General features: G+C 30.8%; 1 protein-coding gene across 1 annotated transcript; it reads left to right on the top strand.

Moving 5' to 3' along the window:
* The first annotated feature begins 5,855 nt into the window (after positions 1-5,855).
* LOC100306681 (uncharacterized) lies at positions 5,856-7,364 on the top strand. Its single transcript, NM_001251725.2, has 2 exons — positions 5,856-6,038; positions 6,597-7,364. The coding sequence occupies exons 1-2, from the start codon at positions 5,909-5,911 to the stop codon at positions 6,986-6,988; spliced, it is 522 nt and encodes a 173-aa protein (NP_001238654.2). The 5' UTR covers positions 5,856-5,908; the 3' UTR covers positions 6,989-7,364.
* The last annotated feature ends 13,377 nt before the right edge of the window (positions 7,365-20,741 follow it).

Genomic DNA, 20,741 nt, shown 5'->3' with positions numbered 1-20,741 from the left:
TTTAAACATAATTTCATTAAATAAAATAAAAGTAGTTAAGTTTTACTTATATTTAAAAATAAAAAATTTGATTTTTTTTGCTTATAAAAGAAAACAGAGAAAATAATTATTATTTTAATTTTTTAATGTAGCATTAATTATTTATTCTAATTATATTTTTTTATAATATTAATGATATGAGCTATTATTATAATGGACCGAAGGATTACCTCATAGTTTCATACAATTAAAGAGCTAAAATTCTAATTAGGGTTGACTAATAGAATCATTTTCTTAAGATAATGATGAGTAAAACCGAATTATTTTGTACAAAACTATTGCATTCTCATTTAATTTGAACAATCTTTGTCATTAGTTGGAGTATCTACTTGCCACGGGAAAGGGGAGGGGGGCATGACCTACCACTTACGGTTCTTTAATATTCGTATCTAATTTATGTCAGCTGTTGTCCACGATCACACCAAAAATTCAAACGAACATTGAAAACCATGTTGAAATTGTTAGTGACTGGTTCATATGAATTTCTTCCGCTATCCGAATGCTTTGTTAAGCAATGAAATTTCTCCTACTTAATTAATGAGCATAATGAATGAAAGAGCAAGAATCAGTGCATTACGTAGTAGATGTTCCTAATTTCCTTCTCTGGATGTAACTTTTTTTCTAGCCTTATGTCACAGACAGTTGACAAATTAAAATTTTGTAACCTAGAAAAATCTACACTATGAAATTTTCAAAACTATAAAAACTAAAAAAACCACTTTCAAATCATAGGAACTAAAAATATATGAATCGTGAAATTATAAGAATCAATAAGTAATTTAACCATAAATATATTAACTTTTTATAATAATTTTTTTTATATAACAGTTGTATTAATAATAATTTATAATTGATTGATAATATAAATTTTAAACAAGATGGTATATAATTATTAAACTCAAATATAAATGGTGCTTGCAATAAATTGTGCTTCTTATTCATAGGGCAATAACACAGAACATTTGTTTGACGGCACACTTCAAATTTCGGCAATGTGTATGACCTTCCAATGCATTCACTAGTGAGTTGAAGATTCAAGCACATCCACAGATGTGTAAAGTCGTATTAAAGTGAATTGAATGGCATGTCAGAAGTAGGAGTAAAACTGAACATCAATAAACAGCCTGCATGCATGCATGGTCATGGTCCAGTTGGATGTTTTCATCCACCACATGACCTCACTTAAGAAAAAGTTTTCTTTTTCTTTGCGAAAAGGGGTAAGATTATTACGACTTGTTTGTTTACTAACTTTTTTTTTGGAAAACAGTTTTATGCTTTCTGAATTTTGTTTTATTTTTTGTGCACATTTAAAAATGTTTCTCTCTTTTTTTTTATCCAAATTGAAAATGTATAAATAATATTAAAAGTTATATATATATATATATATATATATATATATATTTATTTATTTATTTTATCTTATGAATCATTTTCTTAACATATTCAATAAATGTAACTTACTTGATAATACATATCCTTGAAAAGAGAAGAAAGAAAGAAAAAACTTTAAATGCAAGTATGATTTGAGCATGTTTGATAAGTTTTCTTGACCAAAATAAGTTTGTATGATACAAAAATTTATTTTTGTAAGTTATTTCAAGTGCTTAACTTATTTTGATAAATTATTTGAAGTAGTTTATGAAAAATAAACTAGCTTATAAGTTATTAACTTTTTTTTTCTCAATTTTATCTTACTATTTTATTTGAAAATTCATTTTTCACTTTTATTCAATTTAAAAACCTTCTTATATTTTTTTTGTCATCTAAAAAAACTCTTGTATCTAATTTAGTTTGTAATTATGCAACTTGAAATTCTACTTTTTTATTAATTTATTTAATGTCAAACTATTTATTTTAATGAATTATTGCATTGTTTATTTGGATTTATGGTTAAAATATTTGGTTTCTAAATCAAAGTTGATGATAAAAATATCAAAATTATGCATAATCCATTGTATAGCATTGAAACCCCAACAAAAAGAGATTAAAATTTTACCTACTTTTTAAGATGAAATTTATTAGACATAAAATTTAAATATTAGAAATAATAAATATATAATTTTTCATCATTTGACATTTATATTTTTTAAATATTAGTCTTATTAAATACTGTAAATTAAATTAGCTAGCGCATATAAGCTTTTAGTTTTTTAGCTTCTAACTTATAGTTTATAAGCTTTAAGCTGGCTTATAAGCTTTTAGTCGGTTTATCAGCTAATTTATACCAAACATAACTTTAATTGATTAAATTTCCTTTGTCTTATAATAACTATTGTGTTTTAGGAAAAATTATTTCAAAATACTTCATCCGTCTGCATATATTAAGTTAGTTTATTTCATTAAATTGTGTCCTTCCCAATTAAAAAAATATTTTTTTCAAATTATCCTTCATTAAAATTTGATATTAAGTATAAATTCCCTATTAAATTAAAGATATTTTAAACATAATTTCATTAAATAAAATAAAAGTAGTTAAGTTTTACTTATATTTAAAAATAAAAAATTTGATTTTTTTTGCTTATAAAAGAAAACAGAGAAAATAATTATTATTTTAATTTTTTAATGTAGCATTAATTATTTATTCTAATTATATTTTTTTATAATATTAATGATATGAGCTATTATTATAATGGACCGAAGGATTACCTCATAGTTTCATACAATTAAAGAGCTAAAATTCTAATTAGGGTTGACTAATAGAATCATTTTCTTAAGATAATGATGAGTAAAACCGAATTATTTTGTACAAAACTATTGCATTCTCATTTAATTTGAACAATCTTTGTCATTAGTTGGAGTATCTACTTGCCACGGGAAAGGGGAGGGGGGCATGACCTACCACTTACGGTTCTTTAATATTCGTATCTAATTTATGTCAGCTGTTGTCCACGATCACACCAAAAATTCAAACGAACATTGAAAACCATGTTGAAATTGTTAGTGACTGGTTCATATGAATTTCTTCCGCTATCCGAATGCTTTGTTAAGCAATGAAATTTCTCCTACTTAATTAATGAGCATAATGAATGAAAGAGCAAGAATCAGTGCATTACGTAGTAGATGTTCCTAATTTCCTTCTCTGGATGTAACTTTTTTTCTAGCCTTATGTCACAGACAGTTGACAAATTAAAATTTTGTAACCTAGAAAAATCTACACTATGAAATTTTCAACTCAACTAAGCAGAGTGATTGCTTGGCTAGAAGCTATATACTATTTGTTTTAAACTATCATTGACTTCTGTATATACTTGATTCATGCCACTTACGCACGTTACGATGGAACAAAAAGTATGAGGAAGATATCTCCATTTTATTATAATTGTCGTATAAGAAAATAAAATATTTTAAAATAATTATTATTTTAATTTTTAATATAATATTAATTATTTTTTAATTTATATTTTTTATAATATTAAATTAAAATATAAGGTTAATTTTATAAAAATATTATTTTTCATCTATCTAAAACAATCTTGAACCACTATTATCTTGGGATGGAAGGAGTAATTTTCAACATGAAGTTTTTTTTTTAGCAAAAATTGTTTGTATTTTTATTATATTTTTAATATGTAATTTTTACTTTTACTTTTTTCTATATTGCATAAATGATGAACGTGATTATTGTCATCAATAATTAGTTTAATTAAACAGATTAAATTTTAAGAGAGTTATGACGATAAAAAAAAACAATAACTTCAATATTTAAAATTAAAATGTAGTTAGCTTTAGTATGACTATGCTGAAATTGAGTATGGACACGTTAAATTTAACATGACTGCTAACTGAGTATATTTTGCTAGAATTTTAACATGATCTTGCATGGTTGCACGTTCATGCAAATTAACATAGATTAATGTAATAAATATTCGACATGGGTTGTGCAACTTAAACACGGCCGGTTTTGACATTTTAGGGCGAAATAATAATATACTTCTTATATTTTTTTATAATCACATTATTTATATATGAAGTATTCATTGTTTTGTTGAGGATTTCTGAGAAGAAATTTAACTTACCACTTTTAATAAAAAAATTTCTTTTAATCATATTTTTTTCATCCATAAGACTTGAATTTGAAACTTAGTTTAAGGAATCATATTTGATTTAATTTATATATAAGTATTTAAAAATATAAACATATTTTAATATGATTCATAAAAAATGATACATTTGATTACATTAAACAAATAATATAGTTTTATCAAATCTCAACAAGTAAAAAAATGTATCGTGGGTTCATTACATATTAATATGTCATACTTAATTGAAAATTCATTTCACATGAATTTATGAATATAACATATTAAGGGGGAAATTATTAGATATAAGATCGACTTTATGACAAAGAGTAAAGGGAGAGATGGATAGGTTGTAAGTTTGAATATCTTGCTATCAAAAACTAACAAACTAACAATTAATATTAATTAATAAAAAATGTTAGAAAAAAACTAAATATTTGTATTTTCTACTCAAATGTCATATTTTAATTTGAATAAAAACAGATATAAAAAAATTTCAAATAATTTATGAAAATAATATAGAATTTTATTTACTATACAACTATAAAAAAAAATTAATTTTTTTTTTATTTTGTTTAGCTATAAGCCCTGACGATCGCACCCCTAAACTAAGTCCGGAGCCGGCATGAACTTAAATAATACTACTACGTCCGTGCACCTTTTTTGATGCGAGCTAGGTTTATATTTCGCACTTCACTCGTAACTCTTTAAGGGTTTTAAAGAGCTTTATTCCCCATCTTTAGACTCCCAAAATCTAATTATTGACGTATTGTTAGTTGATCGATTAATTAATGATCATACTGCAATCGTTTAATGAAACTATATATAGGATAATCAGGTTGGGAGGTTCTGAAAGATCAATCATAATATTCTTTTACTTTCAATTAGTTATTGAAATGGGCACTTTCTTTATTAGGCACTGCTAGTTCCTTCTTTTCTGATTTAATATTTTTTTTATGCATAAAAAAAACACTCTCAATTAGTTACTGAATCAACCAATTTATTAGGATTTTCATACTTCAGGGAAAAAATAATACGCACGATCATTTGGTGCTAATGAATTTAGAATACATGATCAGTTTGCACGATTAATTTGCAAGCTTGCTTTTTTCTTTTCTTTATAAAACATGATTTGTGAGTTGGTTTAAATGGTGTTTGGGTCAACTCAAAATGGAGTTTTGGTACATTAGAATAGGCAATAGCTAACAAAATTATCTGAATATTTTTTTTATTTGTATGTGAGTAAACTTGCAAACTCACGAAATACATGGTACATTTAACCCATATTAGGTAAATCAACCATGTAAACTCAAAATTAAATAGGCCAAAACTTTAACTAATATTCCAACCTGCACAGGCTATATTAATATGAACCGATTTGTGCTCCGTGACTCGCATATATACCCACCTTTATCTTTGATCTTAACCCATCAAATCAAAATTTACGGGATGATACACTCTTGTCTGCTCACTTTAGATTGGTAATCCCCATAAAGAGATTTCCTAATGAATGAGTATTCAATTTTTCTACCTAAAAGACAGTGCCTTCAATTTTCAAAACATGTCAACTACAATTAATACAAGAAATAGTATGAGGCTATTTACACAGTATCAACATAGATATATATGTGGATTCCAGACTATACTTTCTTGTCATAATGTTGATAAGCTCTACGAAAGGTATCTTAACTCCAATCTGTTGACGCCAACTACTAATGTCAGCCAAGGACCCTTTACATTTAATGTTCTTACTCTACTTCTTGTATTTATAAGCTTCAAACTTTCCACCTTCTCTTCAATTTCTCTTTGCCTTTGATCTTTGTCAGCTTTTTCTTGCTTCCGTAGTTCATATGGCGTGTGTTCAAGTCATCACAGTTTTTCTCTTTGCATTGGCTCTAGCTAAAATTTACCCCTCAACATGTCAAGTGGTGCAGGGAAAAGTCTCCTGCGTTGACTGCACTCACAACTATGACTTATCTGGTTTGTGCCAACTCTCATGCAATATATATGTACTAGCTTTAATTATATTTAAATAAATGTTCATTCTATCCATTACTCTATTTTTTAGCCAAATATAGCATGTGTGCATGTGTGTTTTGTTGTGTACAATGATGATAATGAAGTTTGATAAACCTAGGATCTCATGTAAACTATTTAAATCTCTCCCTATTAAGCCGACTCTGATAGACTAATCTGTGTGTATGGGACGGATCGATCTATTTTAGAGAGATTGGGGCAGTTGTGCACACTATTTTTATTTTTCTTTTACATAGTATATATGTGTGAGAGGGCGAGCCCTGGTGCAGCGGTAAAGTTGTGCTTTGGTGACTTGTTGGTCATGGGTTCGAATCCGAAGTTTTTATAGTATATATGTGTGGTTATAAATTATTTTGAAGTACAGTTAAAAAAATTAAGTTATAATATCAGTTTTGCTCCCACTAATTTATATATGTAAGTATTGCTCCCACAACTAAATTTTTTTGGATGGTTCTAGGGATCATGTATGAAACTTGATTCTATATACTTTCAAATTTTCAGATATTAAGGTTTCGGTGAGGTGTGATGGTGTGAAAAAACTGGCTTTGGCTACTACAGAAAATGATGGCTCCTTCAAGGTTGATCTTCCCCTAGACCACACAAAACCTTCTTCTTCTGTGAATAATTGCCTAGCAAAACTTCTTGGTGGGCCAGTTCAGCTTTATGTCTCAAGGGAAAACCAGGTATCCCAAATTATCAAGGGCAAAGATCAAAACAGCTACACCATCTCCACTTCCCTTAGTTTCAGGACATCATGCCCCCTAACCACAAAATGCAAGGGTGGGAAACAGGTTGGTTCATCGAAAACTGTGGATCTACCTCTGCCTCCAGAGTGGGGATTGGCACCAAGTAGCTATTATGTTCCTTTCTTCCCCATCATTGGAATACCTTGATCATGGGCTCAAGACTTCAAGTGATTTGTAATCACTTGATTAATAATACTTGTAGGGGATAATAGACTGTTATACTGTCTTATATGTTACATATGATTATTATAGATATGTGTCATGTGTAGTGTGAAAGAATGATGCCACTTATAGTTGTGGCATGTACTGTATGATAGTACGTGAAGGAAGTATATTTCCTGGCTTGAAAAAGAATATAAATACTCTACTGGTTTGTCAACTTATGTTACCTTGTTATATAGTATGATATTTTGCTAATTAACTGCAAGCAGGAAGAAAAGAGTTAGCTGTACAATGAATGAGAGTATGAGACACATAATCATTTGATTATATACAGAGGTGTATGACACTTAAGCATTAACTATGAACAGTGGGTGGTTAGCATTTTCTTATATTTAATTTAAGGGTATGTTTAGATAAATTTTTCAAAAGAACTTATAGGAGAAAAAAATAAAATTAAAAAAAAGGTTTCTCCGTAAAATTAGTTAATACATAAGTTAATTTATGGAAGCTAAGCTCTCTTACATTAGTTTCACTTAAAACTTATTTTTAATTTATACTTAAACTAATTTTAGCTTATGAAAATATTTATTTTATTTTTTTTCTTCTTTTCTTTTCTCAGATTTTTAATTCTTATAAATATATTGAATTATAATTATAAATATAGTCCTTTTATAATTTATATTCCTTACTAATTTTAAAGGAAAATAAACACTTTCTCTTCACGTTGTTATCATAAATCAGTTAATATTGATGATGTGTACTGTCAAATAATGATACATGATGTACGATCAATATATGATAATTAAATGAACCAAAAGTGATAATTTTTAAAAATAAAATTATCAAATAATGAAATGAGCCAAGCATGAATACAAATATGTGATCCTTTTTTAAATTATAATTTGCCATTTTATAAGTTATACGAAAAAATTGACTAATGTAAAATAATATTACACCGTCATTCAATCGTAATTTATGTATGATAAGATTGTTAACTTTTATCATAATTTTTTTTAAAAGTCATAAGTCATATTAATGATGATTTATGATGGAATGACAATATATAAAATTATTTTACAATACATAACTTTTAATTTTAATCAAATGATGCGTAGTATGTAATGAATTTATGACAATGAAATGAACAAAAAAGTGATCATTTTAATATATATATATATATATATATATATATATATATATATATATATATATATATATATATATATATATATATATATATATATATATATGGGTATATCTGTGTCTCTCACACTTTCTGTATATTTATATATTCAGACACACTCTCTTTCTTTTTATTGTGTAAATGCATATATCAGCTCGAGATGTATATAAATGGGTGTGTCTCGCCCCCCCCCAGACCGCGTATACACAGACGATATATAGAAAGTGGGGGGGGGAGAGGGGGCAGCGGGAGATATATATATCTCCACATCTATAATATCTCAAAATATTTTACTCTGGGGAGACACATATATATATCTCTATATATATATATATATATATATATATATATATATATATATATATATATATATATATATATATATATATATATATATATATATATATATGAGGATATTATTGTTTCTGACACATTCAGTTTATTTTTATTTTCTGACACATTCAGTTTATTTTTATTTTTTAAAATAATTTATAACATGAGAATTTTATAATATAATGTGTGTTGCACTTCCCCATATAGGGCCTATACTGATGCTAAATTTGAAATTTTGGGATAATTGATTCATAATATGATATCTAATTTTCTACGACCAAGTATGTGGCATGGTGATTTTGGGGTGAGTGGCACAGTATTATTATCAGATACATTTTGGCGGGTGGGGGATTATGCTATCAAAATGATATTGGTGCACAAGAGTGATGGAAATGAATAATTGTTCAAATTAAATTTGTTTCAATGCAGGCTTCACTGCTAGAAAATATGCATTTTACGTTGGTTATTTTTAACATACAACATTTGTTACTAGACGTCGTTGTAGCGGACTTCGTAAAAACATTGGGGTCTACGACAACAGTTCCATAGAACCGTTTTAGAATGACGTACATCCTAAGACGGTTTTCAAGAAAAACCCGTCTTAGAATATACGACATTCTAAGACGATTTCGACGCGGAGACTGTCTTAGAATGTAGGATATTTTAAGACGGTCTTGGCGCAATGACCGTCTTAGAATGTACGATATTCTAAGACGGTCTTGGCGACAAGACCGTCTTAGAATAACGTATTGATGGAAGCTTACTTGTGAAGCTTCTATGGAGGCTGAATCTTTGAGCTTCAATGGTGATTTTCCACCATGGAGATGCAGCGGAAGGCAAAGGAGAAAAAGAGAAGGGAGACACCATCCACAAGGGAATAAGCCATGGAAGAAGGAGTTTCACCACCAAGAATGTGCCTTGGATAAGAAGCTTGAAGATGATGCTTTAATGGAGGAAAAGAAAGAGAGAAGGGGGGAGCACGAAATTGAAGGAATAAAAGAGGGAGAGAAGTGGAACTTTGAAGTGTGTCTCATAAGACTTCCATTCATCAAAGTTGGAAAAATACACACACATAACCTCTATTTATAACCTAAGTGTCATACAAAATTAGAGGGAAATTTGAAATTGAATTTGTGGAGCCAAATTTTGGAGCCAAAATTTCACTAATTATGATTAGTGAATTTCAGATATGGTTCAACCCACTAATCCAAGATCAAGTCCAAGATTCTCCACTAAGTGTGCTTAGGTGTCATGAGACATGTAAAGCATAAAGGAGATGCACAAAGTGTGACTATATGATGTGGCAATGAGGTGTAGCAAACAAATGCTCACCTCCCCCTTTAAAATTTAATTGGATTGAGCTTTTTCAAATTCAATTAAATTTATTTATCAACACACACATCAAATATTCACTTAATGCATGTGAAAATACAAAACTACCCCTAATAAAAACTAGTCTAGGTGCTCTAAAATACAAGGGCTGGAAAATCCTACATTTCTAGGGTATCCTACCTACATTATGAAGCCCTAAATAAAAGGCCCAAAATTAATGAAACCTTAATCTAATATGTACAAAGATAAGTGGGTTTATACTTAGTCCATGAGCCCAAAATCTACCCTAAGGCTCATGAGAACCCTATGACCTTCTCTTGCATCTTTGGTCCAATCTTCTTGGAGTCTTCTATCCAATGCCCTTGGGGGGTAGGATTGCATCACGTATATTCTAAGATGGTTTTTGCTAGAATCGTCTTAGAAAGTGATTTTTTTTTTAAATGTCATTTGTTTTGATTGCCACGTATACAATATAATCATTCAGGCAAATACGTTTTAATTAAATTTGCACCTATAAAGGTCAATCAATTTAGTTTTGTTCGATAACAAAGCCACATTATATATATATATATATAGCTTTCAATTAATACAATGTGAACAAGGTACCAATGTTAATCAACAAACCCAGTTTAACAATTGAAAAGATATTCTTCATAATCTCAAAATCACTTGGCCCATAGAAACTTTCAAAGAGAGAAGGGGATAAGCTTCACATATGACATAGTGATGCTTATCATTTGTGAATCATAACAAACTCTACCTTAATGAGTCGGTTCTTATGATAAACATTAAAACCTGAAACATCAATATGGTGTACTGCTGCATCCTTGAAAAATCCAATAGTAACAACAACAACCATCTGTCAAAATATCTAGATGAAATCATATTTCTGCACAAGTTAGTAATATCAAACTCGATTTAATTTAATAGACATTATTACATTTGAATTCTTCGGAAGAAGCCCATCAACTCCAGCTTGAGGCCTGTTGGTCACCTCCTGATACATCATCATATCATTCACTATGTTGTGATGCAAAATATCTTTCCCACAAATAATAATTTGAAAGCCAGAAGGAAATCTCAAATATAAAATAGAGGCATAACTCTGGATAGGAAACAAAAATAATAATGAGAAGTGTGACAGTGCGCACACAGTACATAAATCAGATACATGTCTATACTGAATATAGAATAGAACTAAATTACATATAAAATATTACATTATAATGCTTACATATTACACATTACACACATAATACATATACAGTGGAGCAGGAATACGATACAAGAAAAACTATATATGTTGTTTATCTACACAAGTATATATTAGTAATAGTAATGATACTCATCTTGGTTTACCCTTAGTGAATGTCGATAGGTCAAGAAATGTCTAGAATTTGGAAACTCTTTAGCCATGTGTATGTTTTTCTCATCTCGATTTATGCCTCTTATTTGGATATCTTGACACAAGCCATAAAAGCATCAAAATTTGTATGAAATTTGCTTATAATAAAATAATATTTTTTTAAGGGTGGATGATGAGCTTCAGTTTTCAAGCATACATGTGAGTCTTCATCGAAATCAAGTTCCAGCTGACCTTGGTCATCTTCCCAAAGGTTGTATATAATTACTCGTGTACCTGACAACCTTGGTCATCTTTCACCAAGTTGAACTAAAAATTAAGAGTGAGACAATAACAGTTTATCAACAATATAAACTTTTAACCACAACTTGTGAAATTAGCCAATTTGCCAAGAAGATCATATGTCAGAAAATAAGATCAAATTAATTACTACCTTCACCTCAAATAAGAAGGGATTACCTGACGAAGAAGATCATCCTCATTAGAAAATGGTGACCACTACTGTACTATTGTTTCAACATTTTTATCCCAATCATCCAGAGAAGTTTGTATTGTCTTATTCCATTCCTGTCCTTTTCTTTCATAGTCCATGCAACTTTAGTTTCAGTATAAACAATAGTTAGACGCATAATTAAAAGCACATACTTAATTGTAAACAATATAATTAAATAGAAAACACCTACTCACCCCTAAATGTCTCTTAAAACCCACCCCCACCCCATGCTTTGCAATCGATTAATAATGTTTTCATAAGACGTGGACCTCAGCAGAAAATCAGATACGTAATTATTACAAATGTGTGCCAATGATGATCAAGCAAGGTAAACAAACTAAAGGTATAAGATGCAACATATATCAAAACCATGGGAATTTGGCTATCTTCAAGCAGACAAACTAGACCACCCTATCATTATTCCAGTATATAGTATAAACTCCTATAAAATAATACCACATAAGAGTGAAAGGCAAAGTTCATTGTTTGACAGGGACAAGACCTCTTGTGTTGGATCGAGTGACCTTGAAATAATTAAGAAGGAGGGGTTGAATTAATCATGAATGGGTCTTGACTAATTAAAAAACTTATCTTTCTTAATGTTACTAGATTCAATTTGGCTTTACTTCTAAGTTATGAGAAAGTAAGGAATTGAAACAATAACTTAGACCAAAGTAAAGCGTAAATAAAAAGTGCACAATGGAAATTAAAGAGCGTAGGGAAGAAGGAAACAAACACAAGTTTTTATACTGGTTCGACAACAACCCTTGTCTACATCTAGTCCCCAAGCAACCATCGGTTCTTGAGATTTCCTTTAACCTTGTAAAATCCTTTACAAGCAAAGATCCACAAGGGATGTACCCTCTCTTGTTCTCTTTGAAATACTAAGTGGATGTATGCTCCACTTGAACTGATCCACAAGAGATGTATCATCTCTTGTTCTCAGTATTACAACCCAAGTAGATGTACGATCTACTTGTACCACAAAGGATGTACACTCAATATGTTAAGACAAAGATTCTTAAACGATTAGTCCCTTGAATCTTTGTAAAGGGAAACAAAAGATATCTCAGGCGGTTAGTCCTTTGAAATCTTTTGTTCAGAGAGAGGAGGAAGAATCAAAAGAATTCTCAGATGGTTAGTTCTTTGAATTCTTTTGGCAAGAGGGAGAAGGAAAGAATCAAAAGAATTCTCAGACGGTTAGTTCTTTGAATTCTTTTGGCAAAAGGGAGAAGGAAAGAAAAGATAGCACACTTTTATTTTCTGCAGAATTTCCACTTGCAGAAAAAACAAAGTTTTGAAACCGAAGTTTAGAAAGCTTTTTGGCAAGAGTTTTTGCAAAGAAAAACAATGGGCAATGATCAGAAAAGATTTGAAAGAGATATGTGTTTTTGGATGCTTGTAAAATGTGTGTCAAGGTCTTGCTTTTATAGACTCTTCATGTCTAGTAAAAAAACCATTGGAAGAGTTATGTCTTTTGAGAAAATCATGTTAAGAGTTATAACTCTTAACTTTTTCTTCAAAACTATTCACATTGTGGTAATCGATTACACAATGTATTTTATGAAAAGTTGTGACTCTTCACAATTGGATTTGAATTCCAACGTTCAGATTCACTTGTAATCGATTACTAATATAGTGTAATCGATTACACTATTTGAAAATCATTTTGGAACGCTACAAATCATTTGAAAACTTTTTGAAAACCAATATGGTCACTAGTAATCGATTACTGCCAACTGATAATCGATTACCAGAGAGTAATCACTCTGGTAACTTTAGAAAATTTGAGAAAACTCTTTTGTAAAACAAAACTGTGCTATTTGGTTTTTGATTTCTTGTCTTGAATCTTGGATTGGATTCTTGAAGTCTTGAATCAATCACTTGGGCTTTTGGCATCATCAAAATTGCTTGGTTCATCATCATGAAGCTTGCTTCTACATTGTGGCTCATGGACTTCTAGAGAAATGTGAAGACAAAATTCAATATAAATATTTTAGTTTCACACCTAATAACTTAAAAAACTAAAATCTACAAGTAAAGAAAACAAATTACCATGGGTAGTACTACAATGTCTTCCTTCCCAGTACTCCTGAAAAATGTGTAAGACAACAACCCAATGCTATGTGAAGAGCTATTTAAACATCAAAATCACCCCATCAGACCCAGAAGCATGCCATGATAAACAATAAATTTATACAAATATAACAGAATGGACACAAGACAAATTCACATCAAGCACAATATAAATACTTAATGTTATTGATGACAAAATTACTGATTGTGCTAGTAATAGACCAGGCAACCTATATTGCTAAATATATATTTATTTGTCTGAAACAAAACCATTGAAATCCAGTTTGAATTCATTTCAGCAGGGTGCATTTTAAGTTGCACACTTAATGTAAGGTAAGCATGCTCCTTGAAACCTCAAATCATCAATAAAAATTCACAACTGATAAAAGATAAAGGTCTTGCTAAAGGCACTGGTTAAGGAATTAAAAGGAGAAAGGTTTTATTAAAAATCATATGGGAGCGCATTTAAAAATCAATTAACCAGCTTAGATATTTAACAAATTAGATCTAGTAATCTAACAAATTGGAAAATGTATTTCTTAAAATTATATCATCTTAATAAACATCACCTGTTTACACCATCAATTGGCCACTTTGACCATATTAAGGAGCCAAATACCTACATAGAAATGGCATAGGTTAGTTGTTATCTCACATTGCTTATACAAATTTAAGGAATAAACTGTTTAAAGATCAATACAACACTTACCCAAATGTTCCAATCACTCTAGTTGGAATGAAGGCAAACAAAATCTCATCTTGGGATCCACTGACATTTGTATACCACAACAGTAGTCTCATTATGGAAATGAGATTTGCATGTGTCAAAGGGATACAAAATTCCAATTTTAGTTGTCAAAGATGATTTCAGTGCATAACAATGTTGATAACTTTTAAATTAAATAAATGAACACGTTACCTTTATTTCATTCGCCTCATCTGCAATTGTTAAATGAACACTACAAAGAAATTCAACAATTTACTATTATTTTTATCAAAAGCGTTTCACCCAATTAAGGAAGTGTTTCATCCGATAAACCGATTCATACAAAAAAAATCCAACATGTGGTTATTGGGTTATCAGAAAAAAATGGAGGGTAACCAAATATTGATAAAAAAAAATATATCCATACTACCGAATTAAAACTCAAGTGACCATAATTGTTTGTAATGTAAAGAATGAAAATATGTAGTGTCAAACAAAAATTTCATGTATGTCATCTACATTTTTCTAATTTCCATGTTTTTAATTTGGAAAGAATATGCTGCCCATTTGTTGTGAAGTGTTGTCATAGTTAAAACAAATTCTATGAACCACCAACACACATACAATATATATTTTTTAAGCCACATTCATGTCAACATAGATGATTCTTTTATTAGGAGACTCGACAAGTTCATGCTGTTTATATCAACTATGAAGGCCACTGAAGACCCACATCCACAAATCACTCATAATGCATGAATTAATTTCAAAAATAAGCTTTAATACGTCCAACATTTAGGAGACATACCTAAATTGGGGCTCAGCTTCACGGGAACCACTTATGCACTTCAACCAAGCAGTAGTGAAAGCTAGATGACAGCGGATCGACACGGGAAACAAAAGAGCTGATTGCGATGTCAACACGGAGGACACGAGAGACGACAAAGTGGGCTACTAGGGCACTCTAAAACGATCTCAGGGACTAGTGAACCACGCACATTCATATCTAGGTAAAATACAAGTGAACGAAGGAGATGATCACGTGCTCAAATCACTAATCAAACAAAGACGGTTTTTGGGATTAGACCGTCTTTGTATGATGAGTAAAAATTTACAACTTTGTCATCGCCTACTATTCAAAGACGGGTATGCGGAAACCTCGTCGTTGTCTTCATGTTTATTACAAAAATGTCACCGACGCAGTTTCTAAGACGATTGTTTAGAACCATCTTAGAATCACCGACGTAAAATGCATGTTTTCTAGTAGTGCTTTGTGCAAATAGTTTTTTCTGTCAACTATTTACAATACATTCAATGTAACTTTGGTTGGGAGTTGTTTCTTCATAACAATACCTTTTTCTGTATATACTTAATTGGTGTGTTCACTTACAGATCAATCTAGCTTGCATCTCCCCAATAGTAATATAGAGTACCATAGAGCATAGCAAAAAGAAAGGAACAAGCGTTTGAGAGAGAAAATGCCAAAATGGGAAGAGGAAGACTCGAAGGAACGAGTTACTGTGTTTTCCGCAAAGGGGAGAAGGAGAATTGTCACTTGATTAAAAAGAAATAAATGGCTCAAATTAAGAGTAACTTTTTATACTTACTCTTGGATAAGTGGATCCTCTCTCTCTATATATGGGATTAATATGGTATATATGATGGAAATAATAACACGCTATTGCAGAGATAGAAGTTACAAAAGCTTTTATTTTAATGTCACTGTAATGACAATAAATAACACACCAATTGTGAAAATGAGAGTCACCTTATGAAACATGCCGCTCGAATTATGATCCCAAAGAAAAAAGGCTCAATTGTTTCTTTATGCGGTGTAGTAAGTGCCTTATGTGGCATAGGACCACATGCATACACATAGGGTCCAAGTATGCTTGTTGTTTTGGGGCTCAAAAAGAATGTTGCAGCTGAATTGGGGAAGCATGGTATAAGTCCCGCGTGTCACCTTATAATGGTTTTGCAACAGGTTTGGCTTTGGCTCATTTGCTTGAGGATGAGAGAACTTAGGATTTCATGGCTGGGTTTTAGACAATCATGATGTTTACAAGGATGGATTTTCAGTTGACATATAAATAATATGAAAATGCTCCTTTATTAAAAGAAGGCTTGTTTATCCTTAAATTTCGGTAGGTTAAGATCACATTACACTTCAAATTAAATTAATGTGAAAAATTTGTCCATGGAATCTAGAAAGATCGACCAAGGTGCCATATTCTTCTTACCTAGTCAACTCTCGACTTGGGCTATTGCAAATTTCTCATTACCTTGTCCAGCCTTTAGATACTCCTACATTGTGGCTGCTACCTTTATATTAAATCAAGAGTCAGCAAAGATTTATTAATCACTTAGGGCAGTGAGAAGACTATAAACTGAATATTAATAGTTCTACAAACTATGTAATTATATGTGAGTAATGCGTATTTAATGCTTGATAAAAAGAAATGTATAAATTAGGAAGATAAAAAAATACTTGAAAACTTAAAATAACATGTAAGCAGGTCTTTTTTGACGTAGATTTGATATATTATACTTGAAGATAATTTATTCTTCTAGGTTGGGTTTGAAAGATTTCACAGCTTCATATTAGTGAAGACAAGGGGCTATAACTAAACTCCATAATCATTCATCTAATTAGTAAGAACTTCGGATATGCATATCTAAATTCAGAGCAAATAAGAAAACTCATCATGATTTATGTCAAACACAACAAAAAATGTTTGACATAAAACATTGGATATGAACATACGGATGAATGTGCTGCATGTTTCAGCCGTCAATTAATCATCACAGAAGGGATGTGGTCAATTTTATGCCAATGGTCTCCATCCTTTTTGTACCGCTGCTTAAGTAAATGGCAATCACAACTCCAGAGAACAGAAAGAGAGTTGGGTAGACTCTATTCTGACAGGCACTGTAGACGAGGGCAACTGAGAATATATAAGGATTTGAGAGATTTGAGGTGGAGAAAACCCATATAGTTTGTTGTTGTTAGCTTGGAACATCCAATTAAGCCTCTGGGAAGGACTCCACGTTTTCAAAGTCATCACTAACCCTCAACTCTTTCAGAGAATGAAGTTTGAACAATCCCCACTCCTCCCTAGAAGCAACCAGTTTGGAGCATCCCTCAATTTCGAGTTTGCACAGGCTTGAAGGCAAACCCCCCTTGGGAAATGACTCAAGCTGTTGACAATCATAGAGATGTAGAGAATGAAGATTGACAAACAAGTCGTTATAGATAGAGTGCCAAGTGAATCATGTCTTTGTAAATCCAAAGAGAAAATTTTAGATTTGGACCATGGAAGTCATGTATTTTCAATTTTTCAAGAAAGGAATTATTGAACAGAATTTGCTCGAGGCAGGACTCAATGAGGCGAGTTCCATGAATTCTGGCCTTTTCAAGCTGGATGGAAATCTTTCAACAAAAATATTTCACATCCACAAAGATGATGCAAGACCTTTTAGTTCTATTAGAAATTACCGTTCGAGCGACTAATTTCTAAAACAGATGTATGTAAGACCTTCATGTATTTCTATTAAGGATTACTCTCTCTCGAGCACCTAACCCCTAAAGATGATGCAAGGATGAATGCTACATGAAATTAAAATCAGAAAGGATAATAGGAAAGAAAACACATATTTGCATTGTTAAATATGAAGTGTACAATATATCTTTTGCCTTTTTAGGCCTATCAGGTCTTAACTAAGAGTTTAGCCTCTCATAGCTATAAGGGGTCTTACACTTGAAAAGGGGTTTAGAAACTGATAGAAGAGAAGAGATGGAAAAAGGAAATAAAAAGAAAGATTCTCCTACTAGAGATTCTCAGGCTTAGGATGTATTCATTAGAGAGCTCCGAGTCTTCGGGGTGTTTTTTCTCCTTGGCTTGACTCTCTTTTTATAGTTGTTGGAGTGAACTTGGGCATGTGTACTTACGCTTAGCGTGCTATGCTTGCTTAATGCGAATGCTTGTATTCACGCTTAACGCGTTTTGCTCGCTTAGCGCACCTATCCCTCGCTTAACGTCAGTTTTGTTTTCGCGCTGAACGCGCAATGGGCTGGGCCTTGTTCATTTTGGTTTGCTTATTTTCTTCAGCTTTTAGGCTTTTAATTCCTTCTTTTCATATCCGCAAGCCATGAATAAGAAAAACATCAGTTCTTAACAATTAAGCATGAATAACTACTAAATAATCATTTTTAAATATATTTTCATTAATTTTTATTATCAAAAATAGCTCATATTTAACAGTTATCACTGCCTGAGATGTTTCAACCTTCCTATGTGGTAATGAAACCACGCAGTTTTTTACACTTACAAATATGCTCCAAAACTTCATCATCAAGGTTAAATTTATGAGAGCATGTAATGTGACAAGTTCTCTTAGGTATATCTTGTATCAAATTACCCTCCATATGTAAATAAAAACCTCCTGAATTTGCTAAATCATTAAGAAGATCATGAATGATGAAGCTAGAACCACAGTGCCTTGATTGTTGGAAAAATGACCTTGCCGCTAGATCATTGAAGAACTCAGTACCTAATTCTTATTCACTTTTATTTATACAACATCAATTCAACAAACCTTCTGCCATCCACAACTGGATTAACTGATCCTTGTCAAATAACCTTTGGGAAATATGGAGCAATAAGCAAAACAACACTTCATATAGGAAGGAAGATTATGGTAATTCATCTCAGAGAGGGGTTAATGTTGCATTCATTGTCTGATAAGTGCCACATATCACTTTCCAACATCTTAAAACAATAGTGCTGGGAGAATTTCGCTTGCAAGATATTCCCCAATGCTTTTATAGCTAAAGGCAATCCTCTACACTTGTCAACAATTTTAGTGCCAACTGATACAAGATATGGATATTTGCTGGCATCCTTGTCATGAAACGTAAGATTCGCAAATAGCTTCCAACAATCTTCTTTCTCCAATGGCTTTAAATGAAATATTTGGGAGGAGTTCATGACTAATGCTACCTTCTCATAATGAGTGGTAACAAGAATCCTGCTTCCTGAAGATCCATAAATGAAGGGGATTTGTAGTACCTCCCAACTGGAGTAGTTTTCGTTCCAAACATCATTTAAAACAAGCAAAAATTTCTTTCCCATCAGTCTTTGCTTCAATTCAAGTTGAAGCAGATTTAAGTCTTTTTCTTAATATGAATCCTTATAAGGAAGGCTTAATGATGAATAGCAATGTACAACATGTTTTGTTTTCTAAAATAAAATATTTGAGTGTTATCCTTCAAAAGTTGTCTTTTAGTTGATGATATAAGACCTTTCCTACACCAAGATTAAAAGATTGATTGACTCCATTTGTATGCTACATAATTTGGAGACGCTATAACTAATATGGTGCTATCATTTGATAGATCTCCCCTTAGATTTGCACAAACTTGTCAATTTGCGTCATCGAGTGGAATAAATAAGATGCCAAAGCTGCTAAGGACCGAAGAGTTGTAAGCATTGCTTTTGTGACAGAAACAACATCAAAATCTTGTGAAACATAGACCCAAGCTTTAATGTCAAATTGATCTAGTACCCTTTGGTCATTATACACAAGCTGAGCAAGGGTGGTCTCTATTTTCTCTATGTTGTTGTCTTTTATTTGGAAATTGCTTTGGGCACCCAATATTTTTGCTTGGACACCCAATATAATATGTGAAATTTCGGTTTTGTCTTTCCGTAAAATTGATAAGGATTGACAATCCATAAGCCTCATATATAGGATTTTTTTTATAAAATTAATGGTCCAAGTAGGAATCAAACATGTGACTTTCATATTATTAGCACGATGCTCTAACCAATTGAGCTAATAAATCAAGTATGATATAAAATAATTAATGTCGTTATATATAACATTAAAATTTCTAATGTATATTTAAATGCACATGTAAATTTATATAATAAATTTTGTGACAATTAATTTTTATCTAATATTTCATTTGTTTACATATATAAATTGTAAATAAAAATCATAGGTTTAATAAAAATTTACATATATAAAAAAATACATTATTAACATAAATCTACTAATGTATTTTTTGACCTTATTATAGTTAATTTTGATCTAATAAAGTATTTTTTTACATATATAAACATTTAAATACATCATTCAATTAAATATCTTTTTTTTTTTAATTTTCAATCATTGTAATAAACATCTAAATACATCATTCAATTAAATATCAAATTTGTTTAATTATCAATTGTTGTTATAAACATCTAA

The sequence above is a fragment of the Glycine max genome, chromosome 11, assembly GCF_000004515.6.
Source record: "Glycine max cultivar Williams 82 chromosome 11, Glycine_max_v4.0, whole genome shotgun sequence".
In the NCBI taxonomy this organism is placed as follows: domain Eukaryota; kingdom Viridiplantae; phylum Streptophyta; class Magnoliopsida; order Fabales; family Fabaceae; genus Glycine; species Glycine max.
The sequence above is the reverse complement of the archived record's forward strand: the minus strand, read 5'-3'. Positions and strand labels throughout refer to the sequence as shown.